The sequence below is a fragment of the Barbus barbus genome (genome assembly GCF_936440315.1).
Source record: "Barbus barbus genome assembly, chromosome: 22".
In the NCBI taxonomy this organism is placed as follows: domain Eukaryota; kingdom Metazoa; phylum Chordata; class Actinopteri; order Cypriniformes; family Cyprinidae; genus Barbus; species Barbus barbus.
The window spans coordinates 6,019,877-6,042,941 of record NC_136750.1 but is presented as its reverse complement, the minus strand read 5'-3'; the positions used below and the strand labels follow the sequence as shown (position 1 = coordinate 6,042,941).

Below are 23,065 nucleotides of genomic sequence, written 5' to 3'. Positions count from 1 at the left end.
ACTTACTTCCCAAGGGCAAAGCACTCCAGCCTCACTGTGATGCCTTTGGCTGCCAGTACCGTCTGGGGAAAATGCGCTTCAATTTTGGGCTCGTACTCCCCCATCACTCCTAAAAAAGTAAGACATGCACAAAGGTAAGTGTACACATGGTTTTCACCATATATTATGGCATGATTCTAAATGGAAGTTCAGCATTAAAATTATAATATAAGCATTACAAAAAGGATGCATTTTGCTGTCAATGAAAAACAATTAAAAATTAAATTTACAATATTAGTTACAATACAATTTATATAGCAGTAATAGCAATGAGTTTAACAGAAAATATGATTCATTTAGCTGGTTTATGAGGTCACAGGATGCATTTCCAAACATCCCACAATACCACAGGGACCTGTCACATACTATTTGTGTTTGCATGTGAGCGTTAGCATCTAGTTAAAAATCATTACCTTAAAATTCAATTACATACCAGCTGATTTAAGCGTGTTAGCCATTTTGCTAACTAGTGTCGGACTTTTACTGCAACCGAATAAGTGCCTATTCCCAAATTATATAGTAGAAAACGGTGGACCAAAAGAGTAGCATCCCTGAAAACCAACCAAGGCTCAGTGGAAAAAATGTGAATATGACAACATTTCTACAAAATGACTCTATAGTGCATCTTGTGCGTTTTGCAATAGTTATAAAGTAAGATGTCCAGTGAGTGCTGCTAAAAGCGTGTTCAGTTTTATCCGAAACAGATGAACACGAATCTCGCAACGTTGGTCGTATATTGGTTGTTGTTGTATGTATAGCATCAGTTTGGACATGAAATGTCCAGTTAGTGGCACTAAAAGGTTAATGCTATGACTATCAGTCTTAATTATAGCATTTTAAAATAATGGACTACCTAACATTACTTGACCATTAACCAAAAGCAAACGTGAGATAACAATGCATTTGCTATACCATTTTACCTTGTTTCTTTAAACTTGTACCCAAGCGCTTCACATTGCTAGTGTTGCAATACCAGGTGAGAGACAGAGCATGTTTACTACGTCCAAATATAATAAAAAATACATATGATAAATATGAATACATACAGAATGAAGCTGAATTTATAATACAAGTTTAAAAAATGTATTAGTTTATCAGGTAACACTTTATTTACTGTCTGCTTAATAACTTCTAACACTTTATTTTGATGGGTCCACAACATACAACACAGTGACTATAAGAAACTTTGCAATTATATGTCAACTTATTCTACTAACCCTAAACCTACCCTAACGGTCTTCTCTGAGAGTTAGTAGACATGCAGTTGCAAATCAATAAGAATTAGTTGACATGCAGTTGACATGTAGTTACAAAGTTACTTATAGTTAGTGGAATGTCTAAAGTGGATGATCATTTGCCCTGCAATAATTTTTTGTGAAAGGGAAATACAAATAACTATAATATAAAAATAAAAAATGTTTGTGCTTTCCTGCCACTACTGTTCATTTAAGCGTATTGCATGTATTGATACATTTTTGGAGTTTTGCAAAAACAGTAAGTACTGCAACTGTTTCAAGTCTTTCAGTATCAAAATGTAATGAAAAATCTATATTTCTGACATCACTACCAGACACATACTCAGGTGGTTTAGTAAAGCTCTTATGAAGTCTCCCCCATTTATGCCTGGAACTGACTTGCATTTTATATCCGGCAGAGATCTGAACGCACTTTATCTGTCCCTTAGCACCTTCAAATATGGTTGTAGTGATCCGATCAGTGTGTCTTGAGTGCATTTATACCCGGCTTTTAATGCAATCTGACTGTGATCCGCTTGCTGAAGTGAACAGGCATGTTAAAGGCCTTCGAGTGATTTTATACTGAGATACGTTAGCTCTGCGACACCCGACTCTAAGGGGCAGCACACCTCTAAATATCTCCGTTTGTAGGTGTTGGATCAGCACATTACTCACACCTTTTGCCCCTCTCACATGAAATTCCACCTTGCCATCTTCCCGGTTGCTTTTTGGAAGCCCGTACTCATTAATTAAAGCTTGTGACAGGAAGCTTGTGCTTCCTGTGCACTGGGCTCGTGTTTTATTTTTTATTTTGGTCCGTGTAGATGCTTTGTAGGTTTAGTAGAGGCCTGAGGTGTTCTTATATGATGCATTACATCGCTCATAGGGACTCTATTGCCTGAAATATCCAGAGCAGCTGCTCTAGAACATTGACCTCACAATCAATAGTGCAACAACCCAAGACATTTTATAAATGTGACAACTGCACATATAGCAGCCCCAAAAGGTTCAAGCACACTTTAGCCACTATAATATAATATAATGTTTTGTCCCACAATACAAAACTACAGTTTTGATCATAAACTAAGCATTTAAATATCATCTTACTAGGACATATTATTGGTAAATATAGATCAACAACTGATATTTATGTAAGTAGTCTGCTATACTGTTACAAAGATCTCATTGATTTACATTACAAGCTATCAGAATTTCATTTTTAAATTTGGCCATATAAAATATCAGCAAATGCACCAAATTGCATAGGTTTGCTTTTACCTATACCCCCGGTTTCACAGACAAGGCTTAAGCCTAGTCCCAAACTGAAAGAAACTTGCACTGACTGATCTTAAAATATATCAGTGCCTTTATTTTGTCTCAAAAAGCACACCAGTAATGTTTTTTTTTTCTAAGGACATTTATAAAAAATTACTTAAAATGTCCTAATTGAATTTAGGCCTAATCCTGTTTTAGTCTAAACCCTGTCTGTGCAACCGGGCCATAGTTTTTTTCCTCCCCGATGAGCTCCACATTCTCCTGTATCATGCTATACGAGCCTTAAAAGCCTGATTTATCAAATTATACTCAAAAATAAATAAATAAATAAATAAATAAATTTAATTTCATGTTTTGTCTAAAGGTTCAATAAACTGTTCTATTAAAAAAAAAAAAAAAATAGGTTAGCCTATCTATCTAATCTCATTCGTCAAGTTTTACAGGGTTAAAGATGGGTGTGATTCTTAATGCACTGATGAATTCCATCTACTGTACAAGAGTAAACAATCTCCTGGATTTACAATTTAGCACAACAAAGCTCGAGGGATCACAGCAAACAGGTGCCACGGTACGGCAAACCCAGTAGATGCCAGTAACAAAGAGAGGAAATTCTCCACAGTAGCTCGCATGACAAGCTGCTAAACTAAATTATTTTGCAAGTACACTACAGAGGCCGCTGGGAAACGGGGCGAGAGAATTTGTCCTCAAAACAGCACCACGCTGGAGTCTAATTGATGTGCTGAATTCCGTGGAATGCAGAGGAATCTTGAATGGCTGCATTTCACTTCTGCAGTTGTAGCCGGAGGACACAGATCCTTTGTTTATTCATGCGGATGTTGTGAGGGCTCATCTATATCCATTTGCTGAGAGATATGTCAGCTGGCATTGAGTAAGTCTGCAATTACGAAGGGAAACACTCCCATTCAGGAGCCCTTATTATCATTATCAGTCTTATTAAATGGGAAACTGGTGTATGAATTTTACATGAGAAAGTATTTCTTTCCTTTACGCACTTTGTAAAATATAACAAATATTGCAATTGTGCCTTAATCTAGAACATGTCTTGACCACCATTGATGAAAGCCAAAGATTATAGAAAGAGGGAAACATCCACTTCATGCTGTTTGACACTTTAAACAGCCCTCCAAATCTTTCCACTGGCAATCTACTATATTAAAGCAATATACACATTTGTTTGATATTACATTTTTTCAACAGTCTAACATAAAAGTAAATAAGGAAATCCAAACAGTGTCGTAAAGACTTTTTTCAGCCACAAATTCAGGATGTGCCGTTTCTAGCTCAAGAGACGTGCCAAACCTCTGTTATTTATTTGAAAAGATCACTAGCACTAGAAATGGTGTCCATTTCGAAGATGTTATTGCGATAACAAGAAGGCAGCATGACTGTGTGATATGGCTTTTACACAGAATAACAAATCTATTTCCAAGCAAAGTTATGGTACAGCAACTGCAACACACTTGCAGTAAATTTTTCAGTCCGAATGAATCAGCATTTTTTAATTAATGATCAAACGACTCATCAAAAGACAGTCACTTGTTTAATTCCTGAAATAATCATTGTTGCTTGAATCAGTTGAATCTCTCTTTCTCTCTCTCTCTCTCTCTCGCTAGATGCTAGGATGATGCTTCATATATATTTCAATGAATTGATTGTATGAATGATCCAATGATCCACTCATATAATCACGTTTCCTTCCTGAATAAATTAGTGCTGTTGTATGAATCAGTTGAATGAATGATTCAATGACTTGCCCATGCAAAACACTTGATTTATTCCAAAATGAGACAGACAGAAAAAAAAAAAAAAAAAAAAAAAAATTTGATTGAGAGAATGATTCAATGACTCATACAGCCAGTCACTGGTTTTGTTCCTGAATTAATCAGTGCTACTTACATACTTTGTTGTTACGTACCTAAGTTAATCATTATTTTTGAATGAACTGGTCAAATGGATGATTTGAAGGATTCACTCATAAAGACAGTCACTTGGTGTCATCACTTTCTAATGTAACCTGCAGAAAGAATCACTGAAATATCTCCACGAATGCTCAGACAGACACAAAATAAAATAAAATAAAAATAAGCATCAATGATTTTACAAAACTGCTTTTGAATGGTCATCAAAGATGATTTTTTTCCCACAGACTGCTGTAGTCATGGCATCTACTGAACCAGGCCAGCAGGGACTAACTGCAGAAATGAACCAGCCAAATTCTGACCCGTTGCCTAAAGATGTAATCTACAGCACATTTATAGCCTATTTTATGATAGCAGTCCGTTTTTCCCTAAACAACTTTAATTTCAATCTCAATCCCCTTACTTGTTACACATTTATGATTCCAAAGCAATCCCATGTGTATAATTTGCAATATTATATTGGTTTATACTGCAATGCATTTTCTGTGTATCCTATTTAGTGTCTAGAAGGGCTGAAAATGATAGGACTGAATTCTGTGCCAGCTGTGCCAAAACAAATACATTAAACCTTTTTGTGTTGCAATGCCTATTTTCAAATCGCAATTGAATCCATTTATTAACATGGAATGGGGTAGTTTTGTGCTATGCAGTTTTCCTTTTCTTTTGTTGTGCTGTGCAGAACAATCACCTGATGAAAGTCTGGGCATCCATCAGACGTTTAATGCTTTTACATCCAAATACTAATGAAAAAATCCATTATTCCAATGCTGGGCTTCACATCTATTTTCTAATGACTAAACCAAAGCAAAACTGCAAATTGAAAGCAAACATAACTCCATGAGAAAATCTACGTGGTTGTGCAAAAACTGTTAAAGGGCAATTATTCACCGTTATGTCATTCCAAACCTTTAATCATTTTTTTTCTTCTTATGTTCGTGCTGCTCTTTTTCATACAAACAAAATGAATGGTGGGTAATCAAAACGTTATCTACGTACTTCATACAAATTTTGCACTATAACCTATGCTATGCAAAGTCATGCAATAGTTTCTATAGGTTATCTATTCTCTATGTACACAAATCATGGCTATGTTTATGATGCTTTTAGTCATTTTTGAGGCTTGACGGCGCCATTCACTTTCATTGCATGGATAAGATCAGTGTGAATATTCTGCTAAACTTTTATTTTACCCAAAAGAAAGAAAGTCACTTGGGTTTGGAACAACATGAGGGTGAGTAAATGATGACCAAATGTACATTTTTGGGTGAACTACTCCTTGAAGACAAATAAATGGACTGTCTGCTGGAAACAAATGACTGTCAAGGTCCTTGTCATCCGTAACAAAAGAAAGCCTACAATTCAATTGTCAGAATGTTTAGTGTGTGATCATGTGACGCAGTGCATCATCACAGCACCATTTCACTTCCCATTAAAATCACAATTATGAGATGTGTCATGAGACGATTCATTCTGTAGTCCACATTGCACCTACTGGAGCATTTAGATACATCCTTAGCACATGTCCACTCAGTGTCTGAACACATCACTGAGGCATAACTCACAAGACCTTTTTAAAAAGTATTCCTGAAGGCCCAATAAATGTTTATCGTGACATCATGATGTGAACTGAAATGGCAGTTTAAGAGAAATGCCCATCATGAAAGGTCATTCTGATTTCTTGCTTAGTATGGCAGGAGCTTCTACATTATATATTTGTCCTGGTCAATGACCTAATGCAGGGGTTTTCAAACTTTTTGGATGCTAGGAAACCCTTTACTAAAACATAAAATAGTTATATATTTTAATGTAGAAAGTCCTATTTATATTGTGAGAAAAATATTGCATACAATATAAGCATGGTTTTATAACATCACGCTATTTTCTAAATTGCCTATTAAACACATTATAACTATTATAATGAAAAAATATTTACTTTTTAGTATTTGACTACATTCATTCATTCATATTTCATTGAAAAATGTTGAAGATGACAGTGACAAGGACCAAATCTGCAGGAAGATACACATAATACACAGCTATGTCACAAGGATAGGGAGGAGAAGACTTAAATATAATTATTTTGGAGATTTCATTTTTAAAACTAAGGCTGTCAGAATAAAATAATTATGGTTTCTGACCAGCTTTTAAAATAGTAAAATATTAGTATTAACAAATTCTGTTACGTGTTAAAAATGTGAAAAAACCCAACAACAAAAAACATTTAATTAATATCTTTTAAACAGCCTTAAAAAATACATTTGCCAATGGGTATCATAGCGCATTTGTGACTAAGCCTGATTTGCATAGAAAAGAAGTGTGCGTGCACTAAAAAGAATGACACTGGCTTTATTTAAATATGACTGGCACAGTGCTAAACCAGTACATTCTGTCATTCTTCAGAGTGCTCAAACATGTTGTGTGCGCTTATTTACAAGAGTGACAACTGCATTCTACGACTAAATTAACTCTTGTAAAATTCAGCCAGTGACAACCGTATTTATATAAAATCCACATAATGTGTAAGAATCCCAACTAAACTACTAGATGTTAGTGCAATAACATTAGCCTCATTTGGGCACTGACAGCTTGCCTTGGGTACTAGGTACCAGAAACAGAGGTACTTGGGTAGCACTTTATTTTACAGTCCAGTTATTCATGTACATACTATGTTCTTATTTTAGTAATTACAATAACTAGGTAAAAACTAGGTACTTACCCTGAACCTACCCCTAAACTTAACCCTACCCCATGTAGTTCTTCCAGATGTTACATTGAAAACAGAAACTTTACAAGCACAAAACAAAACAAAGTAATCATCACTACTACTTTAGTTAAAATTTGGGGATATTCTGTGGACATCGCTAGTCATATTCAAAATGAAGACCAGGGTTTTTGCACAGAACGCTGAGACCTTTTTTCCAGCCTCTCAGGTTTCTCATTTTATGATTAGAAAAGCATGTACACAGTGGTATTATTAGAGAATGAGACATCAATGCTATCAGTATGCATTTTTTATGACCCTTAGTGACATTTGAAATGTTATTTGAAACACTGACCCAACATTCGTAGCTCAATAATTGAAGCCACTGCACTTTTGCTCTTCGAATCCAAGGACACCAATACCTTCTCTCCTATAAATGAATGACAATGATGAAGGCCTCAGAAATGCTTGACCCTCCACTTAAAAATGCTGCCCCTTCAAGGTCCAAGGCCAAGTGGGAAGGACGTGCAATCCCAGCACCACCGAGTGTTTTGCGAGCACTCCAGCTCCATGAGAGTTATTGTTCCATCCGAGTCACATCTATTAAGGTGCGATTCATCACATAAGTACAGAAGGCCTCCGCTGCCTTTGCTGTTTCGCGGGCAGGGAAGATGCATGACTTGCCCTGTAGGTGCAGCCGAGCTCAGATGCAGTTGGGCAGCTTTGATTAAGAGCGTCTTAGCCAAGGGAAGGACATAGGTGAAACGCTTCACCTGCGCATTCCAGCGGAGAGCCTCTCGTGCAGTTAATTATCATCCTGTCTCAGCAGAAAACACAAATAGTGGGCTGTAGATTGGTGCGGTTCGAGATCACTGGAAGACCGGCTGAAAGCGAGGCAGTTCGAGTTTGGCCAGAGGTGCCAAAATCATTTTCAGGCTTTTAGGCGCAGCCCACCAAGCCGTTTAGCAGCCAAGTGTGATGCTTCCCACACAACGCCTGCCAAGCGAACGCTGCGTACATCAGGCGCGGGATGAATAAAGACTGCCATCAACCGTGGTTGTGTTACGGGTGACTAACCTCTTGCTGAACTGGCGCTCATTCCGCATGAGACCCCAACTATATGGTTATTTGCAAATGCAGCTGCCACAAAGCAATTCATCCTGACTCTACCACCTGTGGCTCTGAGACAACCCTCGGGACTTTTCCTCTCCAGCCTTCCGTCTCTGCTCTTTCTTTAACTTCAGAGAGCGACTGGAGAATGTGACGCTACTTGCATTTGCAATCTGTGCTAACGAGAGGCGCAAATCCAATTTAGTATGCTAATGCACTTAGATGCGTGCATGTCTCTGAGGAGTGTTTCTCAACAACAAGGTTATGCAAATGCCGAAGAGCACGCCAAAGGGGACGTGGCGCCCTCACAAAGGACGTGCAACATTAAGCAACGTAGGCAAAAACAAGCTTTTAGGGCCCTGTAGACCTTTTAGCCCGGCTGTTCTGGGATTGCTTATTGAGGCGGCTGACATTGACGTGTAACAGCGGCAGGTGATGCGCGCGTGTCTGTGAAGTATGGAAAAATGCCTGAAGTAACAGCCGGGTGTTTGGCTTCCCTGCTTGGCCCACGGGAATCTGCTATTAAAGAAGCTACAGTCCATTCTAGAAGAGGACCATTGATTCGGTTAATTTTATGCTGGAAAATGATTTCCCCGATGGGCAGTTTAACCAGAGCGCATTGTCTGGGGAAAAAGTGCTCTAAAGCAAAAGATGAACCACCTCATGCTCTCTGTTTAATGTGGATGTTTTGGAATTCATGACACTTTTAGTTTGGCCCTAAAGGCCCCTCGTGCAACGAGAAAGAAGAGAGAGAATGAGGCATATAAACTACATATACAAGTCAGACGTCTCATTAAATTGGCTTCACATGGCATAAAAGCACTAATATAGACAACTGACCCGCTTGTCACGCCACTGAAAAACTGCCACATTTCCTTTCAAGCCTGATTTGCAGGCACATACATTATTTCTAGCCTTCTGAGATATTGATGGACTTCTCCCTGAATTGGGATTCAGAGCTTCAAAAAATATCTCACAAGTCCAGCTGTTATGTACCTTGTTACACATTTACAAGCCTACCTCTATGGGAAAGGATGGTTAACATGGCATTTGAAATTATAATATAATTTCCATCGTGATTAAGTAAAACACTGTTGCATGATAGGGAATGGGCAATCCAATCAATTTACCATCAGCCAGCTAAGCCTCGTCCCCTCAGTTGCTGTTGCTTCTGTGTCTCTGCAATGCTTTCTTGAGATATGATCGGAACAAGTGAAAAGGTATTTCACCCAAAAAATGAAAATTCTGTCATCATTTACTCACCCTCGTGTTGTTCCAAAGCCATAATACCTTTATTCAACATGAATATATTTTGAATGAAATTTGAGGGTTTCTGTCCCCCCACTATAATTGCAAAGGTGTTCTACTTTATTGTTAGCATGTTGTTAGGCGGTTTCACCTAACATGGTAAAATAAAAAAATAAAATAAAAAAAAACACACCAGGTCTCTATAACAGCCTCTAAATATGGCTCAGGTCCCATCTTCAATGTAAGTCTACAGGTTTGTCATATACTAGCCCAGAATCCCATGCCTGATGGCTTAGCACCATAATAGCACATCTCACCTAAACAAACCGTAATTTGGTAACATGTTGGATTTTAATCTTAAGCATCAGGTAAGTAAACAGCAAACCTGTGTATGCTATGATATATATTGCTATCTCACAAAATGTTTTAAAATATCATGACCTACATTTTTATTTATATCGCCCCTTGTATCAACTGAAGCTACAGTAATTTTTTTAAGACATGAGCTAAAATTGTAAAATAATGTTTTAATTTAATTTATTAGCAAAGAGACTTCATGTCATGGTATTGATTGGCATCCAGACTAGTTCTGCTGTGCAGGTGATGGGGATTTAGGGAGCAGGAATCTTTGTGTGTGCATATGTGTGTGAAGTGCGTGTAATATCTCACCATCTGTTTTGAGAGTCAGAGGCGTCGGTGGGCTCAGGACCCTGGCGTTGGTCACAGTGTTCTTCACTTGGCACACGTAGCTGCCCACGTCCGAGGGCTGCACCTTGGAGATATACAGATTTCCCGTTTCCTGCGAGATGAATCGCCGGCTGTCCTCTGCCACGAACGAGGGAAGCTCATTGAACACCCAGCTGTAGATGATCTCTGCCAGGGCAGAAGGAGAGCAAGCATATGAGCTGCTAGAACAACGCACATGTCCCTAAGGAAACCCCTGTCTGAATCTGCATTGTAGCATGCTGACCTTGTCAGAACGAGGGCTCGTAGGAGGGGGAGTCTGGGAGCTGATGTGTAGGTGATATGGATTAATTCACTGATCTCTACTACAGGGTTCAGGGCAGTCATAACCTGCATGTTATAAAAATGTACAGAGAGATGGTTTCATGTCTGCAAACTGTACCGAACTGCATAGGAATGAGGAAAGTACCCCCTGTGTCCAGACCAGGCCCCACACAATAAAGCAGAAAATTATAAATCACATCTCTTCTATGCTAATTTTTGTTCTGTCAAAAGTCCATCTTAAATCAAATCCAAGACCATAGTTCCAGAAGCTTGGGCTGAACTCAAATCAGATGGTCTTAACTTTTTATAGAAAATATGGTCTGAGACTTTGTTTTCAAATTGTGTTACACTGTGTAGATTTTTAAATGTTTTTGAAAGAAGACTCTTATGCTCAACATACAGTAAAAATAGCAATATTGTGAAACATTACACTTTAAAGGTCATTGCACACTGAGTCCGAAATGTTCACATACGTTTTTCCATTTGTTCATATTCCCCATCCTTTCCTATCAAAATGCATACTATGGATGTGAAAACGCAGAAAATCTGAACCTGATCCGAATTTTTTTTGATGGACGAAAGTTTCGGACACAGTATGCAAACATGATTGACACAACGTGAGGTCGTATTAATTTTTTAATGTGCAAAATTTCGGATGAAAATTTCGGACTCGGACCTTAACTGTACTTACACTTTATATTTAATTGTATCTATTTTAATATATTTTAAAATGTAAATTATTCATGTGATGAAAAGCTGAATTCAAAGCTGCATCCATTACTCCAGTCTTCAGCGTCACTTGATCCTTCAGAAATCATTCTAATATTTAAGCCAACACTGTAAGCATGATTTAGTATAAACAACTAATAATTGAAAAGGGGATATTTTTACAGAAATATCGGTAACACTTTACAAAAAGTTAACATTAGTTAATTACATTAGTTAACATGAACTAACAATGTTAGATACTCCTAAAGCAGTTTTTAATCTTAGTTAATCTTAATTTCAACATTCACTAAAAGATTATTATATTTTTGGGATATTTATTGGACCTAAGATAACAATAAACTGACAATAAACAGTTTTATTTGTATCAGCTAACATTAACAATATCAATAAATTATGTTACAAATGTATAATGCTCATTGTTAATGTTAATAAATGCATTAACAAACTTTAACTAAATAATTACTGTAAAGTGTTAACAAAATATGAACAATAAATAATCTTCTTTAGAAGCACCTGGTATTTCACAGACTGTAAAACTAAAAAAAGGCCCTGCTTTTTGTTTAATCACATTTACATCATTTGACCGCAAGGCACCACCAAAAATGTCTCCGTAACCAATCACTATGTTAAAAATTATAGTTCTGAAGTTGGAAAAATAAGTCAAGACATGCAATCATTATGTTTTTGTGATCAATCATTACTGTCACTTCCGAGTACTCGGTACATTTCTTATTCCGTACAGATACGCAGAGGAATGAAGTATTCTTTATCATGTCACATTGAGCTAGAAACCAAATGACAAAAGACAGGCTGTCAACAGAACAAAATTGTGTGTGTTTTTCTGTAACTCTGAAGCAGTCATATTTTATGCCATATAAATCCAGAAGATATGAGAGAGCGGATTACTACTCTGATCTCATGCTGTTTGCCTTATGACGACTATATCGTAGTCACATAGACTTTGACGCTGCAGAAAAGAAGAAAAGAAAGAGAGATAGAGAGAGAGAGAAACTTCATCGTGGTCCAAATTAATTTCCCTAAGACCAATTAATTCACCAAATAATTAAAGTATGAATTTCATAGACCATTGATTTCTTTTGCATAGTAAATACAGGTGCCGCGCTCCCGTTGATTAATCACTGAAGGATTGCCACTCTTTAAAGAGATTCCAGTTACATTTTTCATACACAAGGGCTATTGTCACCTGAGTAAACAATGCATATTTATCTCATAGATAAAATGCAAAAAGACTTTCATGAAAGGCGTCCTCATAAAGCATCAAACAATATAAATCACAATATTTCTAGCTGACGGCCTCAGTGCCTGGGGCTTCTGATACTGTTTTTTGAGTTCATGCACTGGTTTGCACAAAGAGTTACGACTGTCAGCGACTAAGGAAAGGTGAAGTTATTGTCCAAGAGGCACTGAACCGGAAACTGAGTGAAAATTCACGATGACTATGATTGGAATAGTACACTAGTGCTTTATTTCTGAAGTATGACGTACAATTAATTTTGCATGTTTATAAGGTAACAGGCATGTGTGGCTAATTCTCCATTTCAGTATGAGAATGCTTAAATACACAGATAATGAGCATCAATTGCACTTTATTTAGTTTTTACTAGCTCACCACATGCTTCCTGTCTTACCAGAATGTGAAAAAGAGAGAATGAAATCCCCCTTTGTGTTTATTTTATTCCAGCCAAAATCGCACATCACGTCATATGCAATTTCCAACCACATACTGTTGGAAATTCCCAGAAGATCTTGAAAACGGCATTAAATGGAGCAAAGATAAGAGTACACAGGCATTTTTATTTTTAGTGTTACGTCAGCGTTCCACGCATTCATCAAGGTCAGGAACCAACAACGCCTCCTCTACACTGAGTGGTAAAACAACAGCGATGGTATTGAGAGTAATATCCTGTTTACATCTCAGTGATCTCAAATTATTTTCAATTACTTTCCGTTTTAAAGTCATCTACCCATATTAATGTGGATGAAACCTCCTACGAGCAATTCAGGCAAATGAAAGACAAATTAACCTCAAAGCTGTCCTACGAGTCCTAAAATAAATTCCCTGTAGTTCTTCCCATTCCACACATATCAAATCCAAACTGTTAATCCTCCAAGCAAAAATATATACACTTACTTCATCACTTATATTTTCATTTTTGTGAAATTTTTGTTTAATAAAGAAATTCATGTATATACTGTACACAGTTTACATTTATCTACAAAACTACTGTAAAGCATTTAAGTAGAACCATTCCATATGTTCAGTCCAGACTTCTGATACAGCATAACATTTACATCAGGGTTCACAATATATTGCTTGCTATTGCTAAATGTTTGCTTATATGTTGATCTCATCAGATTCTTAAAGCCTGATGCTGCTCAGAAGGTACGCAGCTCTGAGCCTGATGGGAAATCAGTATTGGCATTTAAAGACAAATCATTCTGTGACCTCGTAGCCAATGAATGATGTTAATTTTCTTCACATCAGCTTTCCGTGCTAGTCAAACAATTGCAGAAAATCAATAGACTAAAAACAGCCTTGTCTCATGTAAATAGGTTGCTCGGTTCCTTAGTTCTGGTACAATGCTACAGTGCTGCCACCTACACACTCTTGAAGAGCACAAAATCATTTACCACAACATATATACAGTAGCAGTAAAACAAGTTTGGACGCACTGGACTGGATTTGTGTTTCTCATGAACCCAAAAAGCATTTTAATTTAAAGGCTTAATACTTAAATAATGAACATCAGTTATACAGAAAATGTAACCTACATACTTTAAAATAGAATATATATATCAGTAAGACTTTTTGAAAGACAATAATTCTTATATTTGGCAAGGATGCATTACATTGTTAAAAAAAAAGCAACAGTAAAGAAGTTTCATTGCTTCAAATGAATTCCATTGCAAATAAACATTATTTTAAATATTATTTTCATCAAAGAATCATAAACAGTTTCCATAAGAATGACTGACTGACTGACTGAATGAATGAATGAATGGTTACACTTTAGAATAGGGAATGCAAGTTTAGGTATGGAGTAGGATTAATGGATCTAAAATATGGTCATGCAGAATAAGGCATTTTAATGCGCTTTTTTATAGTAAACATATTCACTTAAGCTTACGTAATTGACACGAGTTACAGTATGTGGAAAACCAACTAGTCATTAAACTGTACACATATCAGTAAGATATTTTTGGAAAGAAATTGGTATTTCTATTTAGCAAGTATGCATTACATTGATCAAAAGAGACAGTAAAGACCATTACTTAATTACAAATAAATCCTATTTCAAATAAATGTTCTATTCATCAAAGAATCCTGAAAATAATGCATCACATCACAAATGAACGAATTAACAAACAAATGAACAAACAAACAAACATGTATCTTGAGCACCAAATCAAATGTACGGGAATAAATTATATTTTAAAATCTATAATGAAGATTAAAACAAACAAATGAGACAGTTATTTTAAATTGTAATATCATATTATCTCACAAAGTTTTTTTAGTTTATTTATTAAATTTTTTTTATACAGACATGGTGAGCATAAGAGACTTATGCTCATACATATGAACTATAATTATGGAAGGATTTTACAGACTATTTTCAAAAGGAATTGCAAATTTTATTTTCAATTGCGTTTTCCATATGTTGGTGCATAAATAGTGACATAATCCAAATACAATTGCAAATCTTGCATTACAGTTTGCATTTTCGCGAACGCACAGTAACTGCCACATTTCAAATGAAAAAGCAAAGTCCATTTGCAACTGTATTTCCCATGTCTTACGAGCTATGAGTTTGTCATATTTAAATAGCAATATTAATTACCACATTGCCTTTTCACTTTCTCTGCTTCTTGCATGTAACCTGCCAAAACACAAATGGAATCGCAATTCCTTTTTGCATTTGAATTTCCTGTCTTCACGGAAAGCTGTCAATCAATGTGAGTGGGCGGGACTATACTAGGGGGCGTGTTTGTATTGGGAGGTGATGTCACTCACAGACGACCGTGCCGAATGCTTTGATCAATACAGGTAATCAGTAAAGGCTCCGCTAAAGGCAGCTGCCAATCAATTCGTACCTGTGTGAACGAACAGAAAACCTTCCTGGAACAATACTTTTTTTAATAATAATAATTATAATAATTTTTTTTACCCCAAATGCAGCGATTATACCCTGCTAACAGTGGGAGCAACAACGGTACGCACAATAGATCAATATTCACTATTACCCAAACACTTTTCACCTGTCTCAACATCTCTCACTGTTTCTCTCATTCCGATTGATGCAAATGAGTAAACAGACTTTCACTTATGGTTTCTTACAAAGAAATTTAGAAAATACATTTATTTTTAACAATTAGGCTACAACACTGTATAACATCACTGAACTAAATTATACATATATGCAAATCACATTTCTTATTAATATACATTTATTAACAATAAATATAAAAAATAAGAAAGATGCACATTACAAATACGTCATTGTAAATGAGAAACTGTGAGTCGTGCAGCAGTAATAATGTAACAATAACATATACAATTTCAAGCAAAATTATCATATTTATTCAATCATTTAACATTTATATTTAATTAAATGTCAGTAATGAACTGCATAAATTAGCCTATAGCGATCACGAAGAAGGTCCTCTGTCCCAAACTCGTACAATAGGCTATAGTTGATACAGTATACAACTCCCCACCAGTAGTTCTATACTGCCATCTGCAGTTGTGTAACTTAGAGAACACATTTTGTTATGTTGAGATCGCGAGAAAAATAAGTTGCGATAAGGAGAAAACAAAGTTTGTTATGTCGAGATCATGACAAAAATAAAGTCATAATCACGAGAAAACAAGGGGGAAAAAATGCATGGCCGCTTAGAACTTCGGTAGTAATAGAGAGCGCATCACCTGCTTCAAGATCTTTTACTGTTTGCACTCCGATTGAGGCACATAAGCAAACAAACAGTGCAAATCTGCACATATTTACCTATTTGCCACATATATCTTATTCCTATCTTATAATAGAGCGCCTGCCTCAAGATCTCTCAGTCTGTTTACACTCCAGTTGATGCACTTGACAAAACAGAAAATGCTGCTACTCCTACTCTGCCTGCCCTAGATGAGACTTCACTTTACACCAACGATAGGCACAGCTGTCACAGAACATGCCACAGCCAAGGTGAAGTAATGTTAAAAATCATGTGCATCAATCGCGGTGTCTAGTGGCTGTACACAGTGAGACTTGTGCGACGCTTTGGTGCCACTGCTCCATAACGGATTAAAACTGTTAAAATATGAAATAATACAAAATAAATAAGGTGGAAAATGGGTAGATCAATATAGATTGGCACTGTTTTAATAAGTGCAGAATTGCACTGGCTGTTTACTTATTTACATCATTCGGAATGAAAGAAACAGTGAGTGATGTTGAGACAGATGAATCCGAGACAAACTACAGAATGTCACATTTTATTATTGGGTGATTCAACACATATATGTTTTACCAGCTAAGAAGTTCAGCACTTTTAGAGTTTCATCCCCCTGTCTGATGTGAGCATAAGTATTGGAACAGTTGCCTCACAGGTCTTTTATAAGCGATCAGCTGTGTCCGGTTGCATTAATTCTTCAGATATTAAAATGCAGGGAATGTGTCATTTCAGTTATATCCATTACTTCTGTATTCTGAATCTTGCATTCGATGATGACACACACAAACCAGGATGAAGATGAGGGAGCTGACTTTGAAAGAAAAGCAAGCAATTTGGATGCAAAAAGGAAGTCAATTAGAGCAACCAACAACGACCTGATCGGCTGAGAAAACAACAGTAGTTGATGACAGACAAATCATAAAAGCTGTGAAAATGAATCCTAAAAGACGTGTCTGTAAAATCACCAACAACTTCCAGAAAGCTGGGTTGATGCTCTGACAATCTACTGTCCTCAGGAGACTTTGACACAGAATTACAGATGCTACACAGCAAGATGCAAACCTCTGACCAGCACCAAAAATAGAAAGGCAAGATTAGAGTTTGCAAAAAAGCACAAAGCTGAGCCAGAAGAGTTTTGGAACTGTGTTTATGGACCAATGAGACAAAGATGAAACTTTATCTAAGTGATGGGAAAGCAAAAATGTGGAGACAAAAAGGGGAACTTCAATGATCCCAAGCATACAGCCTCATCTGTAAAGCATGGTGGAGGTGGTGTCATGGCATGGGCATGCATGGCTGTCTCTGGAACAGGCCCTCTCAAATTTACTGATGACTTAATTTATGATGACAGTAGCAGAATGAATTTGGAAGGGTACAAAACCATCTTGCCTATCAATATTCAAGAAAATGCCGCCATATTCATTGGGAAGTGCTTCATATCAGGACAATGACCCAAAACACCCTGCCAGTTCAGTCAAGGAATTTATAACGGCAAAGAAATGGAAAGTCTTACATTGCCCAATAAGTCTTACATAAGTCAATCTCCAGATTTAAATCCAAATGAACATGAATTTCACCAGCTGGAGAGGAGAGTAAAGGCAGAAACTCCCCAAAACAAGCAACAATTGGAATTGGCTGCATTAAAGCCTAGGAAAAGTATTTCAAAGGATAAGACCAAGAGTCTGGTGATGTCTATGGGTCCCAGACTCACTGCTGTGATTGTGCGCAAGGGATCTGCAGTTAAATAATAGCTTTTAATCTTTTATATCTGCCTTATGTTTGACTGTCCCAATACTTATGCTCACGTCAACTCTAAAAGTGCTTTTCTTTTTATTTGGTAAAACATATATGTGTTGAAATGGCTAATAATAAAATGTGATATTTTGTAGTTTTGTCTCATATTCATCTTTTAATCATATTTGCAAATGTCTTGACTCCACAGCCAACAGAGCAATTTTGTCTTTACAGTTTCAATACTTATGGAGGGCACTGTATATATAAAAAAAAAAAAAAAAAAAAAAATATATATATATATATATATATATATATATATATAAACATACAGGTGCTTCTCAAAACCTTAGAATATCGTGAAAAAGTTATTTTTTCTTGTAACTTATTTCAAAAAGTGAAACTTTCATACATTTTAGATTAATTACATGTATTTACAAAAGTAAAACATTTCAAAAGTGTTTTTGTTTTAATTTGATGATTAGAGCTTACAGCTCATGAAAGTATCCCAGTAAAAATCAGTATCTCAAAATATTAGAATATTTACATTTGAGTTTCAATTAATGACCATCCCTACAGTATAAATTCCGGGTATCTCTTGTTCTTTGAAACCACAATAAGTCTGCTGACTTGGCAATGATCCAGAAGACGAACATTGACGCCCTCCACAAAGAGGGTAAGTCAAAGAGGGTCATTACTGAAAGGATGGCTGTTCACAGAGTGCTGTATCAAAGCATATTAAATACAAAGTTGACTGGAAGGAAGAATTTGGGTAGGAAAAGGTGCACAAGCAACAGGGATGACCGCAAGCTTGAGAATACTGTCAAGCAAAGCTGATTCAAACACTTGGGAGAGCTTCACAAGGAGTGGACTGAAGCTGGAATCTTCAGGAAAAGGGCTACCAAGCCACTTCTGAACCAGAAACAATGTCAGAAGCGTCTTACCTGGGCTGTGGAGAAAAAGAACTGGACTGTTGCTCAGTGGTCCAAAGTGGTCCCCTTTTCATATGAAAGTAAATTTTACATTTCATTTGGAGATCAAGGTCCCACAGTGTGGAGGAAGATTGGAGAGGCACATCATCCATGTTGCTTGAAGTCCAATGTGACTTTTCCACAGTCAGTGATGATTTGGGCTGCCATGTCATCTGCTGGTGTTGGTCCACTGTGTTTTCTGAAGTCCACAGTCAACACAGCCATCTACCAGGAAATTTTAGATCACTTCATGCTTCCTTCTGCTGACAAGCTTTATGGAGATGCTGATTTAATTTTCTAGCAGAACTTGGCACCTGCCCACACTGCCAAAGGTACCAAAAGCTGGTTCAGTGACCATGGTATTACTGTGCTTGATTGGCCAGCAAACTCGCCTGACCTGAACCCAATAGAGAATCTATGGGGTATTGTCAAGAGGAAGATGAGAGACACCAGACCCAACAATGCAGATGACCTGAAGGCCGCTATTAATGGAATCCCAGGTTGCTTTGATAGCGGCCTTCAGGTCAGTGCCACAGGCTGATTGCCTCCATGCCACACATTGATACAGTAATTCATGCAAAAGGAGGCCCAACCAAGTACTGAGTGCATAGAAATTAACATACTTTTCAGAAGCCTGACATTTGTTTAAAATATCCTTTTTTTATTGATCTTATGTAATATTCAAATTTTCTGAGACACTGAATTTTGGGTTTTCATTATCTGTAAGCCATAATCATCCCCTCCAGATGCACCTGTATATATATATATATATATATATATATATATATAAATAACAGGGATCCCCTCCACTTTTCCATTAGAGGAGAACTGAGGAGTGAGATTTGAGACAGGCCACTAAAGCGCTCCCTCATGCTGCCAATGTCTGCGTGAAATAATTGTCTGAGTGCGATTTCTTTTCATTTCTAATGATCTGGTAAATTTGAGCCTTGATGCTGATGCTTGTCTGGAAACAAACTGCATCGACCAATTGGAGACGGATAGGTTAACACACAAGGACCGTAATTTCCCATATGGAACAGGAAGCCCAGTCAGGTCTGATGCAAATCACTCTGGCAAAGTCCTTTGATGTTATTCATCGCTATTGTCATGAAGAAAACCGACAGCACTGTAGCACTGGAGTTGGACGGATACATCAAATAGTGTTTTTTCTCAAAGTTCATCCGGGAGGGCACAACAGAAATCAATCACACTTTGTATTTGCAGAGTAATAAAATAATGGCATTATGATTATCAGATGACACATGCTAAGGAGAGCCGGGCTGAACTAAGTGAAACAGAGCTGCCAATGATATACACCAAACATAAAGATATCCAACGAGGGGTGGGGTGGGAAGAGATAAGGACTAAGCTGAATCTGTGTCAGCACAGGCCGGGATTTATTTAGCTCAGAATGAAGTGTTTGGTGAATTTAGACCTGCGCTAATACCACTGAAGCTCTCTCTCGGCTCCTTATCGTGGTGTAAACAGTAATGTTCACGCTCACGCTTGTATGGTGCAATAATGACCTCTGTCTGTTTGCAATCTCACATCTGGACGTAGTCCAACATGGTTTTAATGTATTAATTATGCTGCGTAATGTACCTTATAATGCATTGTACAATCTCATGAATAATAGTAACCACAGTTAATATATTATAACACTACTTTAAATTTGGTTATAATTATAATATAGAATGTACAATGTATTACAATGCACATTATGAATAATTATAATGCACTATACCCTTTAATAACCCTTTATAATGTAATGAATTATACATATACACTGTAAAAATTTCAAGCGGTTTCAACTAATTATTATTTAGTAACTAGTTCCACAGAAATTTTACGTTCAGTGAATTTCTGACTTCAAAGTGTTGCCTGAATTGTTATTTTTTAGTTGGCTCAACCTTTACTGAAGTTTTATAGTGCTCGTGCACGTTCATGTGTTTTTATTAGTTTAGTCTCAATTAGCATAGCTAATTGTTGACTGGATTTGAAAATAACCATTCATTCAATGTTTTTCAAATATATTTGTGTAGACTTAATATAATATGTCCTCTCAACTAAGGCCAAGCAATAAAATGAGCTCAACTTAAACATTTTTGCCCCTCCAACATTTTGTTAATTAGATTTTTTACAGTGTAGGCTTTAGGTAAAGTGTTACCAATATATACTGTGTATGTATATATATATATATACTGTATATATATATATATATATATATATATAAGAAAGGTTAGTGGAGTATGTTTTAGAAGTATTTCAGTTTTTCTACTTCACAATTTCACCTTAATTTTAATGTGTTACTTGCAGTTTCTTTGTTTTTGAAATTTACAACATTGTAAAAATATTTTTTAAGTTATAATTTTCTTATTAATAGTATTATTCTTGTAAAATTGAGTACATTTTAATACTATTTTAGTCTTTCTATTTCAAAATATCACTGTTAATTCTTTGTGTTACTCGCCGTGTCTTTGTAATAGTTTTTGAAATTTACTACACTGTAAACATATTTTTCTGAGCTGTAAATAAATATTATTGGAATATATTTTACATGGAAATACTTTTTCAGTCTGTCTACATCAAATTCAGTGTAATACTTGCCATTTCTTTGTAATTATTTGGAAGTGTAGCAATTTCTGAGTGAAAACTCTTTCAAAGTAAATGCTCAATGCATGACAAATAACAGCATACAGATTTAATACAAGCTGAGAGTGAGTAATGAGATTTTGTAAAATGAGCTATCCCTTTAAAACAGTCTTCTTCGTTAAGGGACTGAGCAGACAGGAAGAGAGGAAGCTGGATGAGGTTACTCTGGGTCTCTGGGAGCACTACATGTTCTAAAAATGGCCATCTCACCACAGGCCTTTCATCTGATAGTGCTCGTTCAACTGTCCTGTCTGTATCCTTCTCTTCCCAATCTCTTTGTCTCACTGCATCCGAGTTCATTTAACCTGCAATTACAGGGACTGGTGCATGACAAGCAGAGACTGAAAAATGACTGAAGAGAGAAAGGTGAGATTAACCTAATGAAAAGACTAGTTTAGATTAGCAAGTGCTGGTCTAGCTTGAATTTAACTCTGGTTACACTTTATTTCGATAGTCCACTTTAGGCATTCTACTAACTATAAGTAACTTTATAACTACATGTCAACTAATTCTCATTAATTTGCAACTACATGTCTACTAACTCTCAATAGGGTAGGTTAAGGGTTAGTAGAATAAATTGACATATACTTGCAAAGTTTCTCATAGTATGTTGTATGCTGTGAACCCATCAAAATAAAGTGTTAGAAGATATTAAGCAGACAGTCTACTAATACTCCAATGACTGCTAATTGACATGTAGTTGCAAAGTTACTTACTGTTAGTAGAATGTCTAAAGTGGACTATCGAAATAAAGTGTTACCTTAACTCTAACACTGGTTCCGATAACAAGTATTTTTTTCTTTCCACGGTCTAAACGAAATGAAAAAAAATTAAAAAATAAAATCCAAGCATTGGTATTTGATGTGTAACATAAAGCCATGTGAAGAATAATTTTTTACCAATAAAATGTAATCTAACAGCACAGCACAACAAATAGAGAAGCCAAGTGCATGGCAAAATGTCTTCTTATTCCTGGTTAGAACAAAAACTAACATAGACAGCTTTACGAGTTTGTCACTTTTGTGTGTCATGTCAATACATGAACACATTACACCTTTTAACATGTAACGAACATCCAAACACATAGACATAAAAATGCTGTGTGAGTGTATTCAAACAAATTAATGAAAATTATATATTTATGCTCTTTATGCTTACAAAATTTTCTATTTTAATATATTTCAAAATGTTTATTAATATAATGGTGAAGTTGATTTTTAGCAACCATTACACTAGTCTTCAGTGTCACAAAATATCCATGAATAATGTTTACATTTTTTTTTTTTACATTTAGTCATTTGGCAGACGCTTTTATCCAAAGCGACTTACAATTGGGGAATACAAAAAGCGATTCATCTCGAAGAGGCAATCAGACAGAGGAAGTGCTCGTAACACCAAGTCTCAGTCATTGTTCAAATGAGTACAAGCTAGCAAGGGAAGGAGAGAAGAGAAATATAG

General features: G+C 36.3%; 1 protein-coding gene across 1 annotated transcript in view; it reads right to left on the bottom strand.

Moving 5' to 3' along the window:
• The window catches only part of LOC306888253 (contactin-5-like), a gene marked incomplete at its 5' end in the record, with an annotated part of 134,031 nt that overhangs the window by 72,155 nt on the left and 38,811 nt on the right, over positions 1-23,065 (bottom strand). The window contains 2 exons of the mRNA XM_079446451.1: positions 7-109; positions 10,218-10,421. Coding sequence (XP_079302577.1) covers positions 7-109; positions 10,218-10,421 — 307 coding nt within the window. The remainder of the gene's footprint in view (positions 1-6; positions 110-10,217; positions 10,422-23,065) is intronic.